Below are 25315 nucleotides of genomic sequence, written 5' to 3'. Positions count from 1 at the left end.
ACATACAGTCAATAATACAGTAGAAAAATAAGTCTATACACAATGTGAGCAAATGAGGTGAGATAAGGGAAGTAAAGGCAATAAATAGGACATGGTGGCGAAGTAAATACAATACATCAATTAAAACACTGGAATGGTAGATTTGACAGTAGATGAGTGTGCAAAGTAGACAAACTGGGGTGCAAAGGAGCAAAATAAATAAATAAATACAGTAGGGGAAGAGGTAATTGTTTGGGCTATTTATAGATGGGCTATGTACAGGTGCAGTGATCTGTGAGCTGCTCTGACAGCTGGTGCTTAAAGCTAGTGAGGGAGATAAGTGTTTCCAGTTTCAGAGATGTTTGAAGTTCGTCCCAGTCATTGGCAGCAGAGAACTGGAAGGAGAGGCGGCCAAAGGAGGAATTTGCTTTGGGGGTGACAAGTGAGATATACCTGCTGGAACGCGTGCTACGGCAATCTTTGGAGAATAAAATCAATGACCTACGCGCAAGATTAAACTACCAACAGGACATTCAAAACTGTAATATCAGTCGTGGCTGAACGACGACACTATCAACATACAGCTGGCTGGTTATACGCTGTACCGGCAGGATAGAACAGCGGCGCCTGCAAAGACAAGGGGCAGTGGACAATGTATTTTTGTAAATAACAGCTGGTGCACGATATCTAATGAAGTCTCAAGCTATTGCATCTCATGATAAGCTGTGCACCACACTATCTACCTAGAGAGTTTTCATCTGTATTTGTCATAGCTGTTTACATACCACCACAGTCAGAGGCTGCCACTAAGACAGCATTGAATGAGCTGTATTTCTGCCATAAGCAAACAAGAAAACACTCACCCAGAGGCGGCGCTCCTAGTAGCCGGGGACTTTAATGCAGAGAAACTTAAATCTGTTTTTCCAAATTTCTATCAGCTGGTTAAGTGTGCAACCAGAGGAAAAAAAACTCTGGTCCACCTTAACTCCACACACAGAGATGCATAAAAAGTTCTCCCTCGCCCTCCATTTGGCAAATCTGACCATAATTCTATCCTCCTGATTCCTGCTTACAAGCTTAAATTAAAGCAGGAAGCACCAGTGACTTGTGGTCAGATGAAGCAGATGCTAAGCTACAAGACTGTTTTGCTAACACAGACTGGAATATGTTCCGGGATTCCTCCGATGGCATTGAGGAGTACACCACATCAGTCATTGGCTTCATCAATAAGTGCATCGATGACGTCGTCCCCACAGTGACCGTACATACCCCAAACAGAAGCCATGAATTACAGACAACATCCGCACTGAGCTTAAGGCTAGAGCTGCCGCTTTCAAGGAGCGGGACTCTAACCTGGAAGCTTATAAGAAATCATGCTATGCTTAGTCCTGCTTAGTCCTGTCAATACAGGACTAAGATCGAATCGTACTACACAACATTCACAAGGCTGCAGGGCCAGATAGATTACCAGGACGTGTACTGCGAGCATGCGCTTACCAACTGGCAAGTGTCTTCACTGACATTTTTAACCTCCCCCTGTCCAAGTCTGTAATACCAACATGTTTTAAGCAGACCGCCATAGTGCCTGTTCCCAAGAACACTAAGGTAACCTGCCTAAATGACTACCGAACCGTAGCACTCACGTCTGTAGCCATGAAGTGCTTTGAAAGGCTGGTCATGGCTCACATCAACACCATAATCCCAGAAACCCTAGACCCACTCCAATTTGCATACTGCCCCAGCAGACCCACACCACAGATGATGCAATCTCTATTGCACTCAACAATGCCCTTTCCCATCTGGACAAAAAGAACACCTATTGGAGAATGCTATTCATTGACTACAGCTCAGCGTTCAACACCATAGTGCCCTCAAAGCTCATTAATAAGCTAAGGACCCTGGGACTAAACACCTCACTCTGCAACTGGATCCTGGATTTCCTGACGGGCCACCCCAGGTGGTAAGGGTAGGTAACAACACATCCGCCACGCTGAAACTCAACACGGGAGCCCCTCAGGGGTGCTTGCTCAGTCCCCTCCTGTACTCCCTGTTCACTCATGACTGCACGGCCAGGCACGACTCCAACACCATCATTAAGTGGTAGGCCTGATCACCGACACATTGTTGTCTATGTAATGTAGTGTTTAATTCATTTGTCAGGTCAAGCCATCTCTGGTGACCATACACCCAGATTAGCTGCAGGGAATTAGAGTGGAGACCATAAAAACACAGACACTAGTAGGACAGAAATGTCTTACTATTAGTTAAATATTAATTGTTAACCTTTAATATCAAATAGATCAGGTAAATATGTAATTTGTCAACCACACGTCTTGGTCAGTGTTGTATTCGGCACATGTGACTAATATAATTTGATTTGACATTTGAAATGTCATGATTCCTTTGAAACATTTGTGAGTGTCATTTTTACAGTTAATTTCTGATTGTTAATTTGTTTACTATCTATTCCACTTGCTTTGGCAATCTAAACATTTTCCCCGTGTCAATAAAGCCTGTTGAATTGAATAGAGAGAGAGAGAGAGAGAGAGAGAGAGAGAGAGAGAGAGAGAGAGAGAGTGAGTAGTAGTGCTACTGAGACTCTTACGCAACTTCGAGGGGGTGGTGGCCGTTGACTACCTACTGCCTAAGGGTTATGTGAGAGGGGTTGTAGGTTCCCAAAACAGCCAGGCCGAACCTCTTCGGGCCCAGACCCTCTTTGAGGAGTGCTCTGAATCGTTGACAAAGGGATGAATGAGTTCTGGGGGATTTACTCTGGGGATTTACAGAGGCTGTGCTTTGTCCTCTAACCCAGATGACGTCAAGGACTCGCATGCAACCCGGCAGCGCGTCCCTCTCTGCCACTGTGGCGGAGTGTTGTGTTTAGCTATGACTTGGGAGTAGAGGGGGAAGTTGTGTTTTGTTATGAACAGGGATGAAAGCTGGGTGGATAAAGGTTTGTGTGGTTAATGTTGTGTGTTGCTGTATTGTGTGTGTGTGTGTTGTGTTGAAGCACTCAAAAGAGCCCTCAAGAGCCCATGTGTCTGTATATGTTTCATTGTGGATCCACAAAGTAGGGTAGGGGAGCATTCACTAGAACTATAACAGGTGAGGCTCATTAAGCTATAATAAGGTACTACTGTCCTGTCTGGACAGGCAATAGCCCACAGAAACAGCAGTAAACGGGTGTGTCGTATGTGTAAATGTTTGCATTTCGAAAGACACTGAGAACTACTCCATGAGACATAAAGGCACTAGCCCTTGGTTCTTGGCAATTTATTCCCATATGATAAATAATATGAATAATGTAGACCAGTTCAGATGATAATCCTCAGAAAGAAATGTTTCATGAAGCACCTGCTTTACACAACAACAACATCAGTCATTGGGGAAGGGATTGAACTTAGAACTATCCCTTCTCACTCCTCCCTCTATTTGACTTGACTCAGATTAAGTTTGCTCTGCCCATCCAGTTGTCAGTAATGCGAAGAGGGAAAGAGAAAGACAGGGAAGGAGATGTGTTCTGCTTACATTTTTTCTGGTGATGTTGCGCACGTCGTGCACGTACTGGATTCTTCCTTCATGTCGGACGACCCCCACCGATATGGAATCCTCACACACCTCTGACGCAATATAATGGTCCACTTTGAATCCTAGGTCTCGTAGCACTAAGTAGCCTAGACACATGCACCCACACACATGGAAATATACAGTACCAGTCAGAAGTTCAGACACACCTACTCATTCAAGAGTTTTTCTACATTGTAGAATAATAGTGAAGATATCAAACTATGAAATAACACACATGGAATCATGTAGTAAGCAAAAATGTGTTTGACAAATCAAAATATATTTTATATGAGATTCTTCAAAGTAGCCACCCTTTGCCTTGATGAAAGCTTTGCACACTCTTGGCATTGCACACAACTTGCAAGAACCCGGCCCGACACAAGGAGTCGCTAGAGCGCAATGGGACAAGGAAATCCCGGCCGGCCAAACCCTCCCTTAACCTGGACGACGCTGGGCCAATTGTGCGCCGCCTCACTGGTCTCCAGCTCGAACCCGGGTCTGTAGTGACGCCTCAAGCATTGTGATGCAGTGCCTTAGACCGCTGCACCACTTGGGAGGCCCTCTGAATATTACACTTGACACCTACGTGCACACACTTACCAGTGGCGATGCCATCAAACAATGAGAGCACGCGGATGGGGTGCCGCTGTTCTGCAGGGACAGCCCGGTAGATATTTGGGCTTTCCTGAGAAACATATAGACCAAATCACAATGTTTATATAAACAACCACATCTATGTAGTAATGTTGCTATGAGTGGAACCCTGAGGTTTTCCAGACCCTGTGACCCGAGCAAGGAGAATGGCAGGCCCTAGATGCTGTATGAGATAAATTGGTTTGTGATCAGTATTGTGACAAGGGCCAATGTGAGGAGTTAAGTATCTTGATGGGACTCACAAACTCCTGGCCGTTGTCGTTGATAAAGAACTCCTGCAGCTTCATGCTCCAATTGTGGCGTTGTTTGAGCACACCGTAGGGCTGCAGGGGCTGGCACATGTAGCAGCGCCATGGGTCCAGGTTACGGGCACTGTTCGACGCCCCAGCGCCCACCAGAATGTCCAGGCATTCTACACAGAAACACCTGCATGGGGAGGAAGGAGACAGACGGAGATGTGTGAAATAAGGTTGAGGGGGAAGGAGGGGAGAGAGGGAGGTGGATGAATAAGGGAGGGGATAGGGGGGAGAGACAGATGGAAAGCAACGATAGGAGGCAGGAGGAACTAGTGGTAAAAAAAGGTGACACGAGAGAAAAAAAATACTTCTAATCAACAGGTGAAAGAAAGTAGAAGCTGACTGAACATACAGAAGTTAAAAATTAACTAATATACAGTAGATACAGTCTGTGTTCCCTATATAGTGCACTACTTAGGAGTTAACAATAAAGGGAAAAGGGTGTCATTTGGAACACACTCAGTAGAATACAGAGTTACAGTTGAAGAAGTGAGTGTTGAGTCCCACCTGCAGCAGTTGGCGTTCCCACACAGTAACACCTCGCGGCCCCCGCAGCACACGGTACAGTACGATTGGTAGCCATCGTCATCATACATGTAGGAGATCTCAAGATACACGTCCTAACACACACAAAGATAAACACTAATTAACAACAATATCCAGATGCCAGTGTTCTACATACTGGCAAACAGAACCACATTTTCAAAATGCAAATTCTTGGCACCAGGATTAACTAGGTGCATGTCTGGTGAGCCAGGAGATCAGACAAGAATGTGAATGCAAACAGGACCGGCCCTCACATTAGGCCCTCACATTAGGCAGGATTAAGCGGCCGCCAGGGGCTGCAGATTGATGAGGGCAGCATTTTCCGAGCTAAACTGACCAAGACGTGTGGTTGACAAATTACATATTTACCTGATCTATTTGATATTAAAGGTTAACAATTAATATTTAACTAATAGTAAGACATTTCTGTCCTACTAGTGTCTGTTTTTATGGTCTCCACTCTAATTCCCTGCTGCTAATCTGGGTGTATGGTCACCAGAGATGGCTTGACCTGACAAATGAATTAAACACTACATTACATAGACAACAATGTGTTTTACTAGACATGGATTGTTCTACTCCCAAGATCTCATTGTCTCAAAATCATCCTGGCAACTGGGAAACTAATCTAGGGGTTAAGACAACAACCCCATGCAGATGAGGACAGGATGAACCCAGAGTGGCTTATAATGTCCTAATCTGCATGGGAGTGTAAGGACTGACGCTGGAGTCGAGAAGCAGGTACGAGGAGTCAACATTTAATTAGGGACAGACATGGAACAGGACATTAACAGCTTCAGAACTGGGTAAAACACAGACGTAAGACAATGAATGCAGTGGCGGGGAACAGAGATGGGGAACTGACAAATATAGGAGAGGTAATAAACAGGTGATTGAGTCCAGGTGAGTCCAATAAATCGCTGATGCGCGTGATGAGGGAAGACAGGTGTGTGTAACGATGGTGGCAGGAGTGCGTAATGCTGGGGAGCCTGGCAACCTCGAGCACCAGGGGGAAGAGCAGGAGCAGGCTTGACAGGGAGGTGTGGAACCAACCATGAGTGAGCATTCTTAGTGTCAGCTATATAAAGAACTCTGCATTTGTGTAAAGGTTAGGCTACTCAGCCCAAAGGTCAAGACTGTGGGATAGTCTCATTACTGCAATAATGAATCGATAGTAAATAAAGATGATTGTTTGAAGAAATGACAGTCTTTCTCAGTATGAATTTCCACCTCCAACACATAACGTAATTCTGCCCAAAAACAATGAAAATACAGGCAAGTGTCTGGAACTCTATTGGAGGGATGCAACATCATTCTTCCACGAGAAATTCTATCATTTGGTGTTTTGTTGGTGGTGGTGGAAAAAATTGTCTCAGGCTCCGCTCCAGAATCTCACATAACTGTTCAATTAGGTTGAGATCTGGTGACTGAGACACACAAACACACACAATTATCTGTGATTAATTGTGATTATCAACTTGGTAATTCTGTCAGACATGGTTAAAACAAGAGTCAGGGTCTCTCTAAAATGAGATCATATGAATTTATACAAACTGTGCTAACTGAACGCAAAACCAACACTGTTTTATTTACCTTTTTAAATACTGCCATACCACTGAAAATGCGCCCTTCTTTGGTACCAAATCGACATTCTCGTTAGCACTAGCAACCATCATGTTTCCGACACTTACTCTGCACTCAGGTTTTTAGACAGAAATACCTTACTTACATAAGTATTCAGACCTTTTGCTATGCGACTCGAAATTAAGCTCAGGTGCATCCTGTTACCATTAATCATCCTTGAGATGTGTCTACAGCTTGATTGGAGTCCACCTGTGGTAAATTCAATTGATTGGACATGATTTGGAAAGGCACACACCTGTCTATATAAAGGTCCCACAGTTGACAGTGCATGTCAGAACAAAAACTAAGCCATGAGGTCGAAGGACTTGTCCGTAGAGCTCCATGACAGGATTGTGTCGAGGCACTGCTCTGGTGAAGGGTACCAAACATTTCTGCAGCACTGAAGGTCCCCAATAACACAATGGCCTTCATCATTCTTAAATAGAAGAAGTTTGGAACCCCCAAGACTCTTCCTAGAGCTGGCCGCCCGGCCAAATTGAGAGAAGGGAGAAGGGCCTTGGTCAGGGAGGTGACCAAGAACCCAAAGGTCACTCTAACAGAGCTCTAGAGTTCCTCTGTGGAGATGGGAGATCCTTCCAGAAGGACAACCATCTCTGCAGCACTCCACCATTTAGGCTTTTATGTTAGAGTGGCCAGACGGAAGCAACTCCTCAGTAAAAGGCACATGCCAGGCCGCTAGGAGTTTTCCAAAAGGCACCTAAAGGACTCTCAGACCATGAGAAACAAGATTCTCTGGTCTGACGAAACCAAGATTGAGCTCTTTGGCCTGAATGCTAAGCGTCACGTCTGGAGGAAACCTGGCACCATCCCTATGGTGAAGCATGGTGGTGGCAACATCATGCTGTGGGGACTGTGGAAGCCTAGTCAAGATTGAGGGAAAGATGAACGGAGTAAAGTACAGAGAGATCCATGATGAAAACCTGCTCCAGAGCGCGAAGGACCTCAAACTGGGGTGAAGGTTCATCTTCCAACAGGACAACGACACTTAGCACACAGCTAAGACAATGCAGGAGTGGTTTCGGGATAAGTCTCTGAATGTCCTTGAGTGGCCCAGCCAGAACCCGGACTTGAACATCTCTGGACAGACCTGAAATCACTAATAGTATGCTATTACGTCCCCAATTTGTTTTACACTACCCAAAGGGAAATCTACTTGCTTTGAGAGGAAATATGTTAAATTATGCTTATGGTGGCACAATACGCTGGATGATGGCATGCAATAGCGCTCTGTTGTTCATGACAACTGACCTCTGTTCTGAGACCAGTGATTTGGCAGGTGTTGTCCACGTACAATATATATACAAAAGTATGTGGACACCCCTTCAAATTAGTGAATTTGGCTACTTCAGCCACACCCATTTTTGACAGGTGTATAAATATCAAGCACACAGCCAAGCAATCTCCATAGCCAAACATTGGCAGTCGAATGGCCTTACTGAAAAGCTCAGTGACTTTCAACGTGGCATAGGATGACACCTTTCCAACAAGTCAGTTCATCAAATTTCTGCCCTGCCAGTTACCCTGGTCAACTGTAAGCGCTGTTATTGTGATTAATCAATTTTAGAATAAGGCTGTAACGTAACAAAATGCAAAAAGTCTGAATACTTTCCAAATGCGCTGTATAAAGGACAAATTGGTAATACCAAAACTGTAAATTGGTGCATGTCATTCTCCTTAATTAAATTGTTACTAAAGCCAGAAACAATCTCTTTATGTTTTGTCTAGGCGACAGAATGATTTTCAAATTGGTAGTGCTATGTTTCTCTCATCCATAAAAACACATAGACACAGTGCCTTGCGAAAGTATTCGGCCCCCTTGAACTTTGCGACCTTTTGCCATATTTCAGGCTTCAAACATAAAGATACAAAACTGTATTTTTTTGTGAAGAATCAACAACAAGTGGGACACAATCATGAAGTGGAACGACATTTATTGGATATTTAAAACTTTTTTAACAAATCAAAAACTGAAAAATTGGGCGTGCAAAATTATTCAGCCCCTTTACTTTCAGTGCAGCAAACTCTCTCCAGAAGTTCAGTGAGGATCTCTGAATGATCCAATGTTGACCTAAATGACTAATGATGATAAATACAATCCACCTGTGTGTAATCAAGTCTCCGTATAAATGCACCTGCACTGTGATAGTGTCAGAGGTCCGTTAAAAGCACAGAGAGCATCATGAAGAACAAGGAACACACCAGGCAGGTCCGAGATACTGTTGTGAAGAAGTTTAAAGCCGGATTTGGATACAAAAAGATTTCCCAAGCTTTAAACATCCCAAGGAGCACTGTGCAAGCGATAATATTGAAATGGAAGGAGTATCAGACCACTGCAAATCTACCAAGACCTGGCCGTCCCTCTAAACTTTCAAAGGCCAGACCTGAATCCAATCGAGAATCTGTGGAAAGAACTGAAAACTGCTGTTCACAAATGCTCTCCATCCAACCTCACTGAGGTCGAGCTGTTTTGCAAGGAGGAATGGGAAAAAATGTCAGTCTCTCGATGTGCAAAACTGATAGAGACATACCCCAAGCAACTTACAGCTGTAATCGCAGCAAAAGGTGGCGCTACAAAGTATTAACTTAAGGGGGCTGAATAATTTTGCACGCCCAATTTTTCAGTTTTTGATTTGTTAAAAAAGTTTGAAATATCCAATAAATGTCGTTCCACTTCATGATTGTGTCCTACTTGTTGTTGATTCTTCACAAAAAAATACAGTTTTATATCTTTATGTTTGAAGCCTGAAATGTCGCAAAGTTCAAGGGGGCCGAATACTTTCGCAAGGCACTGTATCAGTTATATTAGCCTACCTTTAAAAAAATGAATATTAAAGCCATATCAGGTGTTATTTCATCTTGATCATCTGAGTAAACAAGCACATTTGCAACATTCTTTCTTCTATTAGGCTACTTTCTGACAGTATCAGACTAAAAAAAAGTGATAGGATTTACTCGGGGGGAGGGGCTGATCCAAATCTAAGTGTCAGGGAAAAAATGCCCCACTCTTCCCAACATTACAAATATTTTCACAGGACCCTGCCCTTGTACTGTAAAATAAATGGAATACCCCACCCCCGGGATCGGGGGCACTCAAATTACTATGATATGCTAAGTTTGGTTAAATAACGTAAAAACGAACCCAAAGTGTGCGAGTTCGAATCTCATCACGGACAACTTTAGCATTTTAGCAACTTTTCAACTACTTACTACTTTTTAGCTACTCTGCAACTACTTAGCATGTTAGCTAATCCTTCCCCTAACCCTAACCCTTTTAGCTAACCCTTCCCCAAACCTTAACCCTTTAACCTAACTCCTAAACTTAACCCTAACCTTAGTCCTAACCCTTAGCCTAGCTAATGTTAGCCACCTAGCTACAATTAGTAACATTTCATAAGTTTAGCAAATTCTCAACATATTGTAAAATTGAGGCAAATTTGTAACATTTTTCAAACCAAGTAAAGACAAGGATGATCAAAGGCACTTGAAAGAGGGGTGGAACACAAAGAATTTCTAAAAAGACCAACACCAGCAGAAACCTCAAACATATCCAGAGCTGAAATACTGCTGAATGTGAATTGCGAGAGACCAATAAAAGCTGCAATTAAACTACAAAAGAGTGGAAAGGCAGCTGGAGCCGACAACATTCCATCGGAGGCCTTTGAGGTGATATCAACGCATCTACAGACATGCTCTATGAGGGGTCTGGGAAAAGGAGAAAACACCCAAAGAATGGGCTGAGGGGCACATTGTCAAGCTTCCGAAAAACGACCTAATGGAATGCAGGAATTACTAAGGGATTACTCTGTCTATACCCTGCAAAATCCTGAATAGGATCATCCTCATGCGCCTTCAAAAAGCTGATCAGGGACCAGCAGGCCAGGTTTAGAAAAGACAGACAATGTACGGACCACATGGAAACACTACGCATCATCATAGAACAATCAATAGCTAGACGATTATGGCCAAAATATCATATTATATTTTTCAACCAAAAGTTGATCTCATTTGAGATCATTTCCACACTGCAAGATATGGCCAAAAAAAGACATGCTCAGGAACTTTAGCGACTACTAAGTATTTTTGGGCTAGATGTGTCAATGTGTAGTTCATGCATGTATAATATATGACCAGAATTACTGTTTTACCTCAAATAGCCACGAAATCCCTAGTTTGATAGCAACTGTTTTTCTGGAAGCTGTGCTGCACCATTTTCCCCCACGTTTCCGAGCCCCTAGCAATTTGAGTTCAACCAATGAGCTTCAGCTTCTAGCTATATGAGTGACAGCTAGCAAGATGCACATGATACACACACAGAAGAGCGAGAGAGAGCAATGACATAGTGCACATACAGTGGGGAGAACAAGCATTTGATACACTGCCGATTTTGCAGGTTTTCCTACTTACAAAGCATGTACAGGTCTGTAATATTTATCATAGGTACACTTCAACTGTGAGAGACGGAATCTAAAACAAAAGATATTAACTGCACCTGTTTGAACTCGTTACCTGTATAAAAGACACCTGTCCACACACTCAATCAAACAGACTCCAACCTCTCCACAATGGCCAAAACCAGAGAGCTGTGTAAGGAAATCAGGTATAAAATTGTAGACCTGCACAAGGCTGGGATGGGCTACAGGACAATAGGCAAGCAGCTTGGTGAGAAGGCAACAACTGTTGGCGCAATTATTAGAAAATGGAAGAAGTTCAAGATGACGGTCAATCATCCTCGGTCTGGGGCTCCATGCAAGATCTCACCTCGTGGGGCTATAATCCAAGTTTATCATTTTAAAAGGCTAATTAATCATTAGATAACCCTTTTGCAACGGTATTGTTTATTGTTGTTCTTAAAATTTGAATTCTATATTGCTCCAAATGTGCACACACCCCATGTTCCATAACATTGTCATGGAAAATATGAATTATGTTTCCAACTACCAATCAGTCAGTAACTGCGCCTTAAATCCAGCTGCATATTGAACGTTGAGATTTCTGAATGGCCAGTCTCTTTGGCAAATAAAAGGAGTGTTAGCTAAAAAGACTGGTACCCAGACTGATCTATTGGACTGGAGGTATTCGATAGAAGCAGCCAGCCAAGCCTGGTATCGATGCCTCTAGTCCAGGGGTACCAACCTTTTCTTTTTTTTACCCCTTTTTCATGGTATCTAATTACTAGTTAACAGTCTTGTCCCATCGCTGCAACTACCGTACGGACTCGGGAGAGGCGAAGGTCGAGAGCCACGTGTCCTCCGAAACATAACCCAGCCAAGCCGCACTGCTTCTTAACACAATGCCCGCTTAACCCGGAAGCCAGCGGCACCAATGGGTCTGAGGAAACACTGTACACCTGGTGACCATGTCAGCATGCATTGCGCACAGCCCGCCACAGGAGTCGCTAGTGCGCGATGGTAAGAGGACATCCCTGCCGGCCAAACCCTCCCCTAACCCGGACCACGCTGGTCCAATTGTGTGCCGCCCCATGGGACTCCCGGCTGCAACAGAGCCGGGAGCAACAGAGCCTGAACTCGAACCAGGATCTCTAGTGGCACAGTTGGCAGACCACTGCGCCAGTCGGGAGGCCTGTTACCAACCTTTGAGTCAAGATCACTTTTGGAGTCAAAAGGCAAGCCGAGATCTACGTCTCAGATTTCTTTTTAAACATGACAAAAAAATAGAACCCTATGCAACATTAACCTAATAAAGATAGTTCTGTAGAAATGAGGTTTGTGCATTAGGCCTAATACATTATCACAGCATATTGGCTATTTGATTGGGCTGCCAATATTGTTAATCAGACCATATTATATTTCAAAACTCGAGCTTGATAACAAAATAGATCAGTTGTTGTATCACTTACGAGCATAAATTTAAATAATTCCCTTTTTTATTTTACTGGACTGATGGTACCTGCATCTGATGGTCAGTCTCAGCGGAGGGAGAGAGCAGCAAAGGGTTCGCCTCTCACGTTCCCTGCTCTCTCCTTTCCTCCGGTGAGATTGACCAGAGAGAGGGGACACCGTCTTCCACCTGGTGGCAAGACTAGAGTCGCACCACATTATTTCTGACTCGTGCACAAATTCATGTTGTTCCTATGATGAAAGAAAGTGAAATATTCCCTCGATATTAAAATAGACACGACGATCTGCTAATAATAAAAACACAGGCCTATCGATACACTTGGCTACTCATTGATTGCAGCTGCAGTGCTAGTTGTAGCATGAGTGGAAGTAGGGCGTTTTATGTTTTGTAAAAGTGTTGAATAAAAACAGTGTTGACAGTGCTGAATAAACAAACAAACAAACTCATTAAAATATTAGCTCTATGCTGTATTTGTTGACAGTTTCTCTCTGGTCATGGTTTTAAAAGTTATAAAATCTCACATAGGAGGATATCAAACTTTGCCGTGGGATCGTGGAAGCTGTAGGCACGGTGATTTGAGCTATCCGATTGGCCAGCGCAGTAAGCACACTTGATTTAGTTATCCTGGTCCACCGGGTAGGTGGAGTTTGTCCCTTCAGACAAATTAAATGGTTCAAAATGGGAACACTTTGCCTACCCAGTGTGCAGGGTTTCTGAATAAAGTGCACCTACCACCAACAGCGCAGGACAAATTGAAACAAAGTAGGAGCGCAAGGATTTATCGCTGGAATTTCTACAGAAATGTTTGGTGATTGACTAGGAATGCCTTGAAGATTGACCAGTTGGTCGACCGGTTGGTGACCACTGTGCTCTAGTCCCTTACACAACAAAGAGAGGCAAGCCCAGGCATTGACAACTCTAAAATTTTGAACACAGTGGCTCTATTGACAGAATAGCTCTAGATGGCTATTGTGGAAATCCTGCTTCCAGAGAGCAGCACAAACACATTAATACACATTTTGACACATCGTAGGGCTCGGAGTGGATTAAATATTTTGGTAGGTAGGTAAATGTCTGTATGTCATTCACCTCAGGGTGTCCTGCTTTTTTCAACAATTATTTTCTACTCTACAAGTACAACGTGGGATCTACTGTATAGTCAGTGGGTGTTGTAAGGATGGTTGAGTGAGAGTGATGACAGTTAAAGATAATATTGGTGTATTTCTTGGGAGTATGCCGTTTCTGACTGAGAGAAGTGCACTAACCTTGCATGCTTGGCAAAGGCCTCCTTCAAAAAGTGGATGGAAGGTTGCCGCTCGTGTTTTCCCACATGAGAGGCAAAACTCTGCCAGAAAAAAGACAGGTAGATAAAGTCTTCAGACTAAAGCACTTTTCGCAGTTTATGTTCCATAGCTACATCAATTAGAGATCTTTTTTTGAGAAATGTCCAAAACTAAAATGAGAACATACCTTCTATACTTCTGTTATTCTTCAAAACTTCATGCACCATTTGTTCTGAAGGGCAGAGAGGATACACAGAGAGAGACACACACATCCAAGTCAATAATCAAGACAGGTCTTGAGACACATGAACAATAACATACTACCGTATAATAATAAAGAACAATCTTAAGGGAATTAGCTACATATGTTTGAAACAGACAACTCCAGGATCGTATTCATTAGGGCATAACATTTGAAATCGTTTTGCAACAGAAATGGGAAATTAATGTTTCTTATAGGACAAATCTAAGTAGTCCCTCCCTGTTTCAGTCTGTTTTCTTCTGTTTGGTGCCTAATGAATATGACCCTGGTACTCCAGGTTGACCCGTTTGGTTGACCTCTGACCTCTACTGTAGACCTCCTCTGGGCTGCTCTTGGCCTTACAAAGGCTGATGCGGGGCCTCTTGGTTGTGGGGAAATACTCTAGCAGACTGACGTCCAACACTTTGTGGTTTAACGGGTTGCTGTCTAGAGAGGACACATACAGAACAAAAACAACAAGTCAAATTATAACACAGATTAAGTTATACCAGCTTACTTTCAGTGAGATAAAAAAAAGTTTAGGCAAATGTTGTATTACTTTTTTAAATCTCACTGACAGTAAATTATTGGCCAAGTAATATCGGGGTGAAAGTAAGCCGGGACAGTCCGGTATGGAGTAGACGTTACGGCGAACCAGTATAACATGAGCCTATCACAATAATTAAAACAAAGATGCCAAGAAAACCAAAGGCAATTACAATATTATTTATCATTACTGCATGTCATTTGCATGACAAATGAAAGAATGGACATGAAAACGTGTAGAATACACTCCAAAATGCAGTGTGGTTTGACGATAAAAGTTACATTTTGCGAAGGCAGAGGTGAGTGTCAGAGACTGAGACTCTTGCGGACAGCAGTGGACGCATCATTTCAGGTTACAAGTGTAGGCCTAATGAATGTGTCACACCCTGATCTGTTTCACCTGTCCTTGTCTCCACCCCTCCAGGTGTTGCTTATTTTTCCTGGTGTATTTTTCATTGTGCTTCCTGTCTCTCTGTGCCAGTTCGTCTTGTACGTCTTTCAAGTCAACTAGCGTGTTTTCCTGTACTCCTGCTTCTATTCTCTTTTTGCTAGTCCTCCTGGTTTTGACCCTTGCCTGTTTTCTGGACTCCGTACCTGCCTGCCTGCCCTGACCTCAAGCCTGCCTGCCACTCTGTACCTCCTGGACACTGAACTGGTTTTGACCTTTTGCCTGTCCATGACCACTCTCTTGCCTACACCTTTTGGATTGATTAATAAATATCAAAGACTCAAACCATCTGCCTCCCGTGTGTGCATCTGGGTCTCGCCTTGTGCTCTTAAAGAATGACAATCACTGATGGTCATTCATTATACTTTTTGGTGTTTTGTAACAGATGTTTCTTTCCATGCCTGCCATTCTGGACCCTTTGCACCCTCTCTGGATTACTGACCTCCAGATATGCTTCCTAGCTTATTCTAGCAAATTCACAACTATTGTATGATGTGAAAACTGAAAAAACGGCAGCTATCCCTTTAAGGGGCCCATAGTGGACAAGACTGGACAGAAGGGGGCCAGGAGAAAAACCCAGCAATGGCATTAAGACCTTATATTGACTTTGGTTAGTGAGTCTCACCAGGGTTCTCTGTGGGTTTGAGGCCCTCTTGGCCCTTAGGCAGGAAGCCCCCGTTGGCCCAGTCCAGCATGGGCTTGACCTGGTCCTCTGGCCCCTCTGACTCACACGGAGGGAATGGCTTCTCAGCACGCAGACTGGCCATCTGAGAGAGAGGGGGAAAGAGAGGAAAGGGAGGAGGTAGGGTTGTGGAAGAGGGAGAAAAGGTGGGGTGAGGGAAGGAGAGAGGGAGGAGAGGGAGAGGGAGAGGTAGGAGGTTAGGTGGAAGATAGAGAGGTTGTAAATGAGAACTTGTTCTCAACCAGCCTACCTGGTTAAATAAAGGTGAAAAAAAGAATAATAATAATTTTAAAAAATACAATTGCTTGTGTGAGTATACCTTTTAGGGGAAATATTATAGGCCTATTTAACAATGAAAAGGAATTGTCTAAGTTAAATTAAAAAATCCATGTGACATTGTCACATACAAATATATAACCTGACATTTGATATTCTTAATTTAATAAAACAACAACTTTTAAATGTAGTTTGTATCCTCTGCACCCCATAAAAAACATATCCCACTTGTTGTGTCTGCCAATCAAAGCGGCACTACAGTCATAGAGGCTCCATGTGTAGCAAGTCAAGTGAGAGATCATTGTTATTTGTTGCTATTTGTAGACAAGGACAGGAAGCACAGCAAAATTTTGCCTCAATTAGCCTAGCTAGCTAGCTGGCTAGTTTAGGTAACTTCTCTTCTCCGATTTGATGCAGTCAACACAGGCACTGTCAGATGGGACTATAAATAACATATGGCATCAACAAGTTAGCGCGAGTTGACTAGGCTACATTGCATCTCTCTCTGCCTCACCCTGTTTGCTCAGCACACCCCTTACACACACACTGGCACCTCCCCCCGCCTGCTTTGCTGCAGCAGAGTGCATTGCCTCTACCTTGCTGAGCAAGTGTTCAGGTTAAAAACATAGCGAAGTTAAGGAAACACATGTATTACGAAAATCTGAATACCCCTCAAAAATGTATGATATTTTTCAAATAGTAACATTATTTCAAATTCCCATACCTACTGTCTGTCTGTTTGTCGGTATTGTGAAGTTATTAACAGGCCCTAGTATTGAGATCAAGGAAATGCAGGGAAATTCCCGGACCCTGTATTGACATTAAAAATTAATATACAGTACCAGTCAAAAGTTTGGACACACCTACTCATTCAAGGGTTTTTCTTTATTTTTACTATTTTCTACATTGTAGAATAATAGTGAAGACATCAAAACTATGAAATAACACATATGGAATCATGTAGTAACCAAAAAAGTGTTAAACAAATCTAAATATATTTTATATTTGAGATTCTTCAAAGTAGCTACACTTTGCCTTGATGACAGCTTTGCACACTCTTGCACACTCTGTGGTAAATTCAATTGATTGGACATAGGGTTGTGGCGGTCACAAAAATGTAGTCAGCTGGTGATTGTCAAGCAAATAACTGTCGATCTCAAGGTAATTGACCATTAATTAACACACACTTTTATTTTTAATGCAATTCTAAAAATGGCTAAAAACCTGTTTTTGCTTTGTCATTAGGGGCTATTGTGTGTAGATTGATGATGGGAAGAAACAACTTAATCTATTTTAGAACAAGGCTGTAATGTAACAAAATGTGGAAAAAGTCAAGGGGTCTGAATACTTTCCGAATGCACTGTAGAGTAACCAAATCCTCCCCCACACATCACACATATATACACACACACACAAATTAATCTCTACATTCTTCTTTGCCACCCTCCTCCTCCCCCTCCTTACCTCCAGTGTCTGGAAGATGGCCCTGCGGTAGGATGCCAGCTTGGCGTAGGAGGCTTGGTTGAAGAACTTGGGGAAAGCAGTGATGGAGTCCAGCTTGTCAGCTGAAACCTGGTGAGGATGATGTGTGGAAGCCAAGGACAAGACATTAGCAGGTGGAGATATAGAAGGTTAAAAGCTCATTCATTGCTTTACTGTAAAACAAGGTCCATATTCACAAAGCGTCTCAGAGTAGGAGTGCTTAACTAGAATAAGGTGCCCCCTGTCCATGTAATGTTATTCTTTATGATCTACAAGAGGACTGATCATCGACCAGCACTCCTACTTCGTGTCGCATGAGCCTCGTTTACACCTTGCACTAATATGTGGGGTTCATGATCTTATCAATAAGATCCAATCACTATCTAATCAAGGTTTATCTTTCATCCATCCACTGTGTCCGCATTTTGACCAGATTTCCTAGTCCCTCCCTGTATGCAATTTCTTTGCATTCAGATAATATGAATGTATTTATTTATTTTAAGAGACGATTATTGGTATCCAGATTTGTCTACACTTGATTGATTTCCAGACACAATGCTTGCCTGACTACCTCCAGATGTGGTCAGGAAGATCTGATCACAACCAGATCACAATTGTCTACACCTGTCTAAAAATGTGGGCACAATCAGAATGTGGACAAGATAACGTCAAAAGGATGAATGTTAGCCCCGGGTATAAACGGGGCTTTTGTCAATGCTGACCCTGAAATATAGCAGACTTTATGACAGCCATAACATCCAAAATGTTCCTCTCTGCCAAAACAATGATGGAGTGTTGTGATTGTTGTGAGTACACAGGGTGGGAACCATCCTCCTCAATTCTCACCTCAGAGAACTTGCCATCACCGAACCACTGCAGCCACCTCATGCCATGAGTGGCTTGTCGTTTGCCCGTGGCGCGCCAGGTGACCACGATGCCTGGCCACCAGGAGAACCCCTTGATCTTCCCCCACACCAGCTCTCCAATGCCAAAACCCTTGTTGTCCTGCGAGGGGAGAGGACGGGGGACAGTTTGAGAGGTAAAGAGGTGTGTGTGTGTGTGCAAACTAGATTTGGAGTTTGAAACAGGTGGGTCTTTGACTCTAGGACATGTCAGCGCATAGACAATCCGCCAGGTGCACATCATTATAATGGATATACCACTGCTAGGGGACTGTGGGTTCCATTAGTCTTGTTGTGGATACAGGTTGACCTCCAAACACACATTACAAAGACTCAGTCTTACTATGAGACTATGTTATACTTCATTTACTTCCTGTGCCACTGCCACTGACTAACCGCACACCACACAGCTCTGTAGACCTGTGAGGTTACAGACATCAAAGACAATGGAGGCAGAGATGTACAAACACACACAGTCAGTCATGCTCTAAACACACATTGTCTCTGCAGGTGGACAAACAGAAGGGATGGGAGACTTCTATGATATTATCCACATTCTCCTCTCGTTTTCTGTTAAAACTTAACTCCCTCTTCTATTGGCCCTATATTCCCCCCTTTGTCCTCTCCCTTCTCTCTCCCCCTTCCTCACTTCCTCCCCTCTCCCTGTCTCCCCTCCTTCCTTCTCCCTTCCTCTGTCCTCTATCCCCTTCCGTTACCTTGTACTCTGGCTGGCAGGCAGGCTCTGTGGTGTTGGAGGCCAGGGAGGTGGAGGAGGTGCTCTGGGCCGAATCCTTAGAGTCCTGCTCAAGGAGCTCCAGGGAGGGGCTCTCAGGGACCACGGACACCAGTGGCCCGGGGCCAACACTGCAGGCCAGGCTCTGTGGAGAGAGAGAGACAGGTGGGAGGGGGAGAGATGGGAAGGAGAGAAGGACAACGCATTAAACCTTAGTTGGGATAAGGGTTGCAAAATTCCAGGAACGTTCAATAAATTCCCTGGTTTTCCCAGAATCCCGGTTGGAGGATTCCTGTTTATTCCCTCCAATTCTGAGAATATTCTTTATTGAATGTTTCCGGAATTTTGCAACTAGCTTTATGAGAAGGTTACATGTTTTGAAGTGTATTAAAACCTATGTGTAATTACACAATGTTACCAAGTACGAACAACTGCTAAATCTGTGTGTTTTTTTTGTTTAATTTGGTCCCTATCCACCTGATGTTCCCTACTCCACCCAATCCTAGTTCTTAGCTCCATCAGTGTGTGTTTTAGCATAGTTCTCGTGACCCAAATGGACTTCCACGTCTACCCAGATAATCCAGAACATCAATTCGGCACCTACTCAGTGTCCTTTAATCCAGACCATCACCTTGGAACCTACTCAGTGTCCTTTAATCCAGACCATCACCTTGGAACCTACTCAGTGTCCTTTAATCCAGACCATCACCTTGGAACCTACTCAGTGTCCTTTAATCCAGACCATCACCTTGGAACCTACTCAGTGTCCTTTAATCCAGACCATCACCTTGGAACCTACTAGGTGTCCTTTAATACAGACTAACACCTTGGAACCTACTCAGTGTTCTTTAGTCCAGACCATCACCTTGGAACCTACTCAGTGTCCTTTAATCCAGACCATCACCTTGGAACCTACTCAGTGTCCTTTAATCCAGACCATCACCTTGGAACCTACTCAGTGTCCATTAACCCAGACCATCACCTTGGAACCTACTAGGTGTCCTTTAATACAGACTAACACCTTGGAACCTACTCTGTGTTCTTTAGTCCAGACCATCACCTTGGAACCTACTCAGTGTCCTTTAATCCAGACCATCACCTTGGAACCTACTAGGTGTCCTTTAATACAGACTAACACCTTGGAACCTACTCAGTGTTCTTTAGTCCAGACCATCACCTTGGAACCTACTCAGTGTCCTTTAATCCAGACCATCACCTTGGAACCTACTCAGTGTCCTTTAATCCAGACCATCACCTTGGAACCTACTAGGTGTCCTTTAATACAGACTAACACCTTGGAACCTACTCAGTGTTCTTTAGTACAGACCATCACCTTGGAACCTACTCAGTGTCCTTTAATCCAGACCATCACCTTGGAACCTACTCAGTGTCCATTAACCCAGACCATCACCTTGGAACCTACTAGGTGTCCTTTAATACAGACTAACACCTTGGAACCTACTCTGTGTTCTTTAGTCCAGACCATCACCTTGGAACCTACTCAGTGTCCTTTAATCCAGACCATCACCTTGGAACCTACTAGGTGTCCTTTAATACAGACTAACACCTTGGAACCTACTCAGTGTTCTTTAGTCCAGACCATCACCTTGGAACCTACTCAGTGTCCTTTAATCCAGACCATCACCTTGGAACCTACTCAGTGTTCTTTAGTCCAGACCATCACCTTGGAACCTACTCAGTGTTCTTTAGTCCAGACCATCACCTTGGAACCTACTCAGTGTCCTTTAATCCAGACCATCACCTTGGAACCTACTCAGTGTTCTTTAATCCAGACCATCACCTTGGAACCTACTCAGTGTTCTTTAGTCCAGACCATCACCTTGGAACCTACTCAGTGTTCTTTAATCCAGACCATCACCTTGGAACCTACTCAGTGTTCTTTAGTCCAGACCATCACCTTGGAACCTACTCAGTGTTCTTTAATCCAGACCATCACCTTGGAACCTACTCAGTGTTCTTTAATCCAGACCATCACCTTGGAACCTACTCAGTGTCCATTAACCCAGACCATCACCTTGGAACCTACTCAGTGTCCTTTAATCCAGACTAACACCTTGGAACCTACTCAGTGTCCATTAACCCAGACCATCACCTTGGAACCTACTCAGTGTCCTTTAATCCAGACTAACACCTTGGAACCTACTCAGTGTCCTTTAGTCCAGACCATCACCTTGGAACCTACTCAGTGTCCATTAATCCAGACCATCACCTTGGAACCTACTCAGTGTCCTTTAATCCAGACTAACACCTTGGAACCTACTCAGTGTCCATTAATCCAGACCATCACCTTGGAACCTACTCAGTGTCCTTTAATCCAGACTAACACCTTGGAACCTACTCAGTGTCCATTAACCCAGACCATCACCTTGGAACCTACTCAGTGTCCTTTAGTCCAGACTAACACCTTGGAACCTACTCAGTGTCCTTTAGTCCAGACCATCACCTTGGAACCTACTCAGTGTCCATTAATACAGACTAACACCTTGGAACCTACTCAGTGTCCTTTAGTCCAGACCATCACCTTGGAACCTACTCAGTGTCCTTTAGTCCAGACCATCACCTTGGAACCTACTCAGTGTCCTTTAGTCCAGACCATCACCTTGGAACCTACTCAGTGTCCTTTTCTCTTTTTGATGTAATTAGCAATCTCACTGGTAACTGAAATAAAGCAACCTTTTTGCAGGTACTGTAGACTGACAGAGAGACACACAGGGTATGAGAGAGACAGAGAGAGAGAGGAAGAGAGGTGATGAGAGAGTGAGAGACAGAGAGGGGGAGAGACAGAAAGAGGGACAGAAAGCAAAAGAGAGAGAGCACAAGAGGGAGAGTGAAAGAGACAGGGAAAGAGAGAGATAAAGAGCCGTTGAACATTGTCAGTCACAAAGGGCAGACGCCGAGCACTTAAGAAGGCACTTTTGAAATCTCATCACATGATGGACAGCAGACAAGCATGTTTTAACTGGCTCACTCTGCAAACAAGAGACTTCAGAAAATAAACCACGAGGATCCAATTGTACACTGACTGTCACTCCTTCCAGGCCGCAGCGTTTCACACAAAGGCAGCCCCTATGGTTGCTGTGTGTGTCTCCAACAGTTTGGTTTCTCCTCTGTACCTACCCTCTCAGAGCTGCTGTTTGAGCGTGGCAAGTGTGTGTGTGTGTGTGTGAGTGTGTGTGTGTGTGTGTGTGTGTGTGTGTGTATGTGTGTGTGTGACTGTTTCAGAGTGACAAGTCATTCTTGTTGGATGGTGTGTGTTTCTACAGGTGCTGTCTCATAATTTCTCAGAGAACTGACAGAAGACACACAGAGCTACATTCCTCCAGCCACATGTCATGTCTTGTCCTGTCATACTCTGTTAGTTGTGTTAATGGCAAGGATGTTGCCATGGTTCAGAGTGATTTTTTTTTATTTCACCTTTATTTAACCAGGTTCGGCCAGTTGAGAACAAGTTCTCATTTACAACTGTGACCTGGCCAAGATAAAGCAAAGCAGCGAGACAAAAACATTACACATAGGATAAACAAAAGTACACTCAATACAACAATAGAAAAAATCTATATACAGTGTGTGCAAATGGAGTAAGGAGGTAAGGCAATAAATAGGCCATAGTAGCGAAGTAATTACAATTGAGCAAATTAACACTGGAGTGATAGATGTGCAGAAGATGAATGTGCAAGTAGAGATACTGGGGTGCAAATAGAGCTAAAAAGTAAATAAAAACAACATGGGGATGAGGTAGTTGGGTGGGTTATTTACAGATGGGCTATGTTGAGCTGCAGCGATCGGTAAGCTGCTCAGATAGCTGATGCTTAAAGTTAGTGAGGGAGATATGTCTCCAACTTCAGCGATTTTTGCAATTAGTTCCAGTCCTTCGCAGCAGAGAACTGGAAAGAAAGGCAGCCAAAGAGTGTGTTGGCTTTGGCGATGACCAGTGAGATATACCTGCTGGAGCGCATGCTACGGGTGGGTGTTGCTATGGTGACCAGTGAGCTGAGATAAGGCGGAGCTTTACCTAGCAAAGACTTATAGATGACTTGGAGCCAGTGGGTCTGGCGACGAATATGTAGCGAAGGCCAGCCGACGAGAGCATACAGGCCGCAGTGGTGGGTGGTATATGGGGCTTTGGTGACAAAATGGATGGCACTGTGATAGACTGCATCCAGTTTGCTGAGTAGTGTGTTGGAGGCTATTTCGTAAATGACATCGCCAAAGTCAAGGATTGGCAGGATAGTCAGTTTTACGAGGGTATGTTTGGCAGCGTGAGTGAAGGAGGCTTTGTTGCGAAATAGGAAGCCGATTCTAGATTTAATTTTGGATTGGACATGCTTAATATGAGTCTGGAAGAAGAATTTACAGACTAGCCAGAAACCTAGGTATTTGAAGTTGTCCACATATTCTAAGTCAGAACCTTCCAGACTAGTGATGCTAGTCAGGCGGGCGGGTGTGGGCAGCGATCGGTTGAAGAGCATGCATTTAGTTTTACTAATGTTTAAGAGCAGTTGGAGACCACGGAAGGAGTGTTGTATGGCATGGAAGCTCGTTTGGAGGTTTGTTAACACAGTATCCAAAGAAGGGCCAGATGTATACAGAATGGTGTCGTCTGCGTAGAGGTGGATCAAGGAATCGCCCGCAGAAAGAGCGACATTATTGATATATACAGAGAAAAGATTCAGCCCGAGGATTGAACCCTGTGGTACCCCCAACGAGACTGCCAGAGGTCCTGACAACAGGCCCTTGACTTCTAGGTTAGACTACTGCAATGCTCTACTTTCCGGCTACCCGGATAAAGCACTAAATAAACTTCAGTTAGTGCTAAATACGGCTGCTAGAATCCTGACTAGAACCAAAAAATGTGATCATATTACTCCAGTGCTAGCCTCCCTACACTGGCTTCCTGTCAAAGCAAGGGCTGATTTCAAGGTTTTACTGCTAACCTACAAAGCATTACATGGGCTTTCTCCTACCTATCTCTCTGATTTGGTCCTGCCGTACATACCTACACGTACGCTACGGTCACAAGACGCAGGCCTCCTAATTGTCCCTAGAATTTCTAAGCAAACAGCTGGAGGCAGGGCTTTCTCCTATAGAGCTCCATTTTTATGCAACGGTCTGCCTACCCATGTCAGAGATGCAAACTCGGTCTCAACCTTTAAGTCACATATGTCAGAGTCAAGGCCCGCGGGCCACATCCGGCCCGCAAGAAGGTTTTTTACGGCCCCTGGGATGATCTTGATTTATTATTAGAACCGGCCCGCAGCAAGCCGGCAGCCCGCAGATCTTTTACACGCACCAATACTACATTTCCCACAATGCAAAGGTGACGCACCGAGCAGTAGGCTGCTTCATTTCAATATTTATTGGCACAGCAGTCGTCAGCATCACAGTAAAATTAACTTTCAGATACCCATCAAAAATGGCAAAACGGAAGGTGGATACTGAGAACCGGGGGTTTCAAACAAGGTGGGAGTCGGAGTATATGTTCACGAAGGTAGCTGGAAAACCTGTGTGTCTTCTGTGTGGAGAAAGTGTGGCGGTACTGAAAGAGTATAATCTGAGACGACATTATGAAACGAAACACGCGGACACACACGCGGACGCAACTGTCAAGGCCAGTTTTATTTTGGCAGAAGAGATCGCTAAATCAGCCCGGCCATTTACGGAGGGGGATTTCATCAAAAACTGCATGATTAAAGTTTGTGACGAAGTTTGCCCAGAAAAAAGGCAACTCTTTTTAAATGTGAGTCTGAGCAGAAACACCATTGCCGAGAGAGTAGACCAGTTGTCCATCAATCTAAAAGAGCAGCTTGTGAAAAAGGGAAAAGATTTTATTGCATATTCCTTGGCTGTGGATGAAAGCACCGACATTTCTGACATTGCCCAGTTGTCAATTTTCATCCGCGGAGTGGACTCCAACCTAAGCGTGACAGAGGAGTTTTTGGCTTTACGTCCTATGCATGGCACAACTACGGGGCATGATTTGTATGAAGAGGTGTCAAGATGTGTAAATGAGATGGAGCTGCCTTGGGAAAAACTCGTGCGTTTGACAACCGACGGAGCACCTGCGATGTGTGGACACAGGAGCGGACTGGTGGCGAAGATACGGGAAAAGATGCAAGAGGAAAACGCGACAGGTGAGCTGACAGCTTATCATTGTAT

General features: G+C 43.9%; 1 protein-coding gene across 6 annotated transcripts in view; it reads right to left on the bottom strand.

Annotated features, from left to right (window-relative positions):
- dnmt3bb.1 (DNA (cytosine-5-)-methyltransferase 3 beta, duplicate b.1) overlaps positions 1 to 25315 on the bottom strand; it is a 62456-nt gene that overhangs the window by 10978 nt on the left and 26163 nt on the right. For all 6 annotated transcript variants that reach the window (XM_021566506.3, XM_090203457.1, XM_090203455.1 and 3 more), the window contains 11 exons: positions 19122 to 19283; positions 18350 to 18508; positions 17486 to 17593; positions 15689 to 15830; positions 14394 to 14516; positions 14016 to 14060; positions 13811 to 13890; positions 5004 to 5116; positions 4443 to 4626; positions 4147 to 4231; positions 3508 to 3653 (listed from right to left, as the gene is read on the bottom strand). In XM_021566506.3, coding sequence (XP_021422181.2) covers positions 3508 to 3653; positions 4147 to 4231; positions 4443 to 4626; positions 5004 to 5116; positions 13811 to 13890; positions 14016 to 14060; positions 14394 to 14516; positions 15689 to 15830; positions 17486 to 17593; positions 18350 to 18508; positions 19122 to 19283 — 1347 coding nt within the window. The remainder of the gene's footprint in view (positions 1 to 3507; positions 3654 to 4146; positions 4232 to 4442; positions 4627 to 5003; positions 5117 to 13810; positions 13891 to 14015; positions 14061 to 14393; positions 14517 to 15688; positions 15831 to 17485; positions 17594 to 18349; positions 18509 to 19121; positions 19284 to 25315) is intronic.

This window comes from Oncorhynchus mykiss, chromosome 16, assembly GCF_057628025.1.
Source record: "Oncorhynchus mykiss isolate SJ-2025 chromosome 16, ASM5762802v1, whole genome shotgun sequence".
In the NCBI taxonomy this organism is placed as follows: Eukaryota; Metazoa; Chordata; class Actinopteri; order Salmoniformes; family Salmonidae; genus Oncorhynchus; species Oncorhynchus mykiss.
Note: the sequence above shows the minus strand (reverse complement) of the source record. Positions and strands in the feature narration are given on the sequence as shown.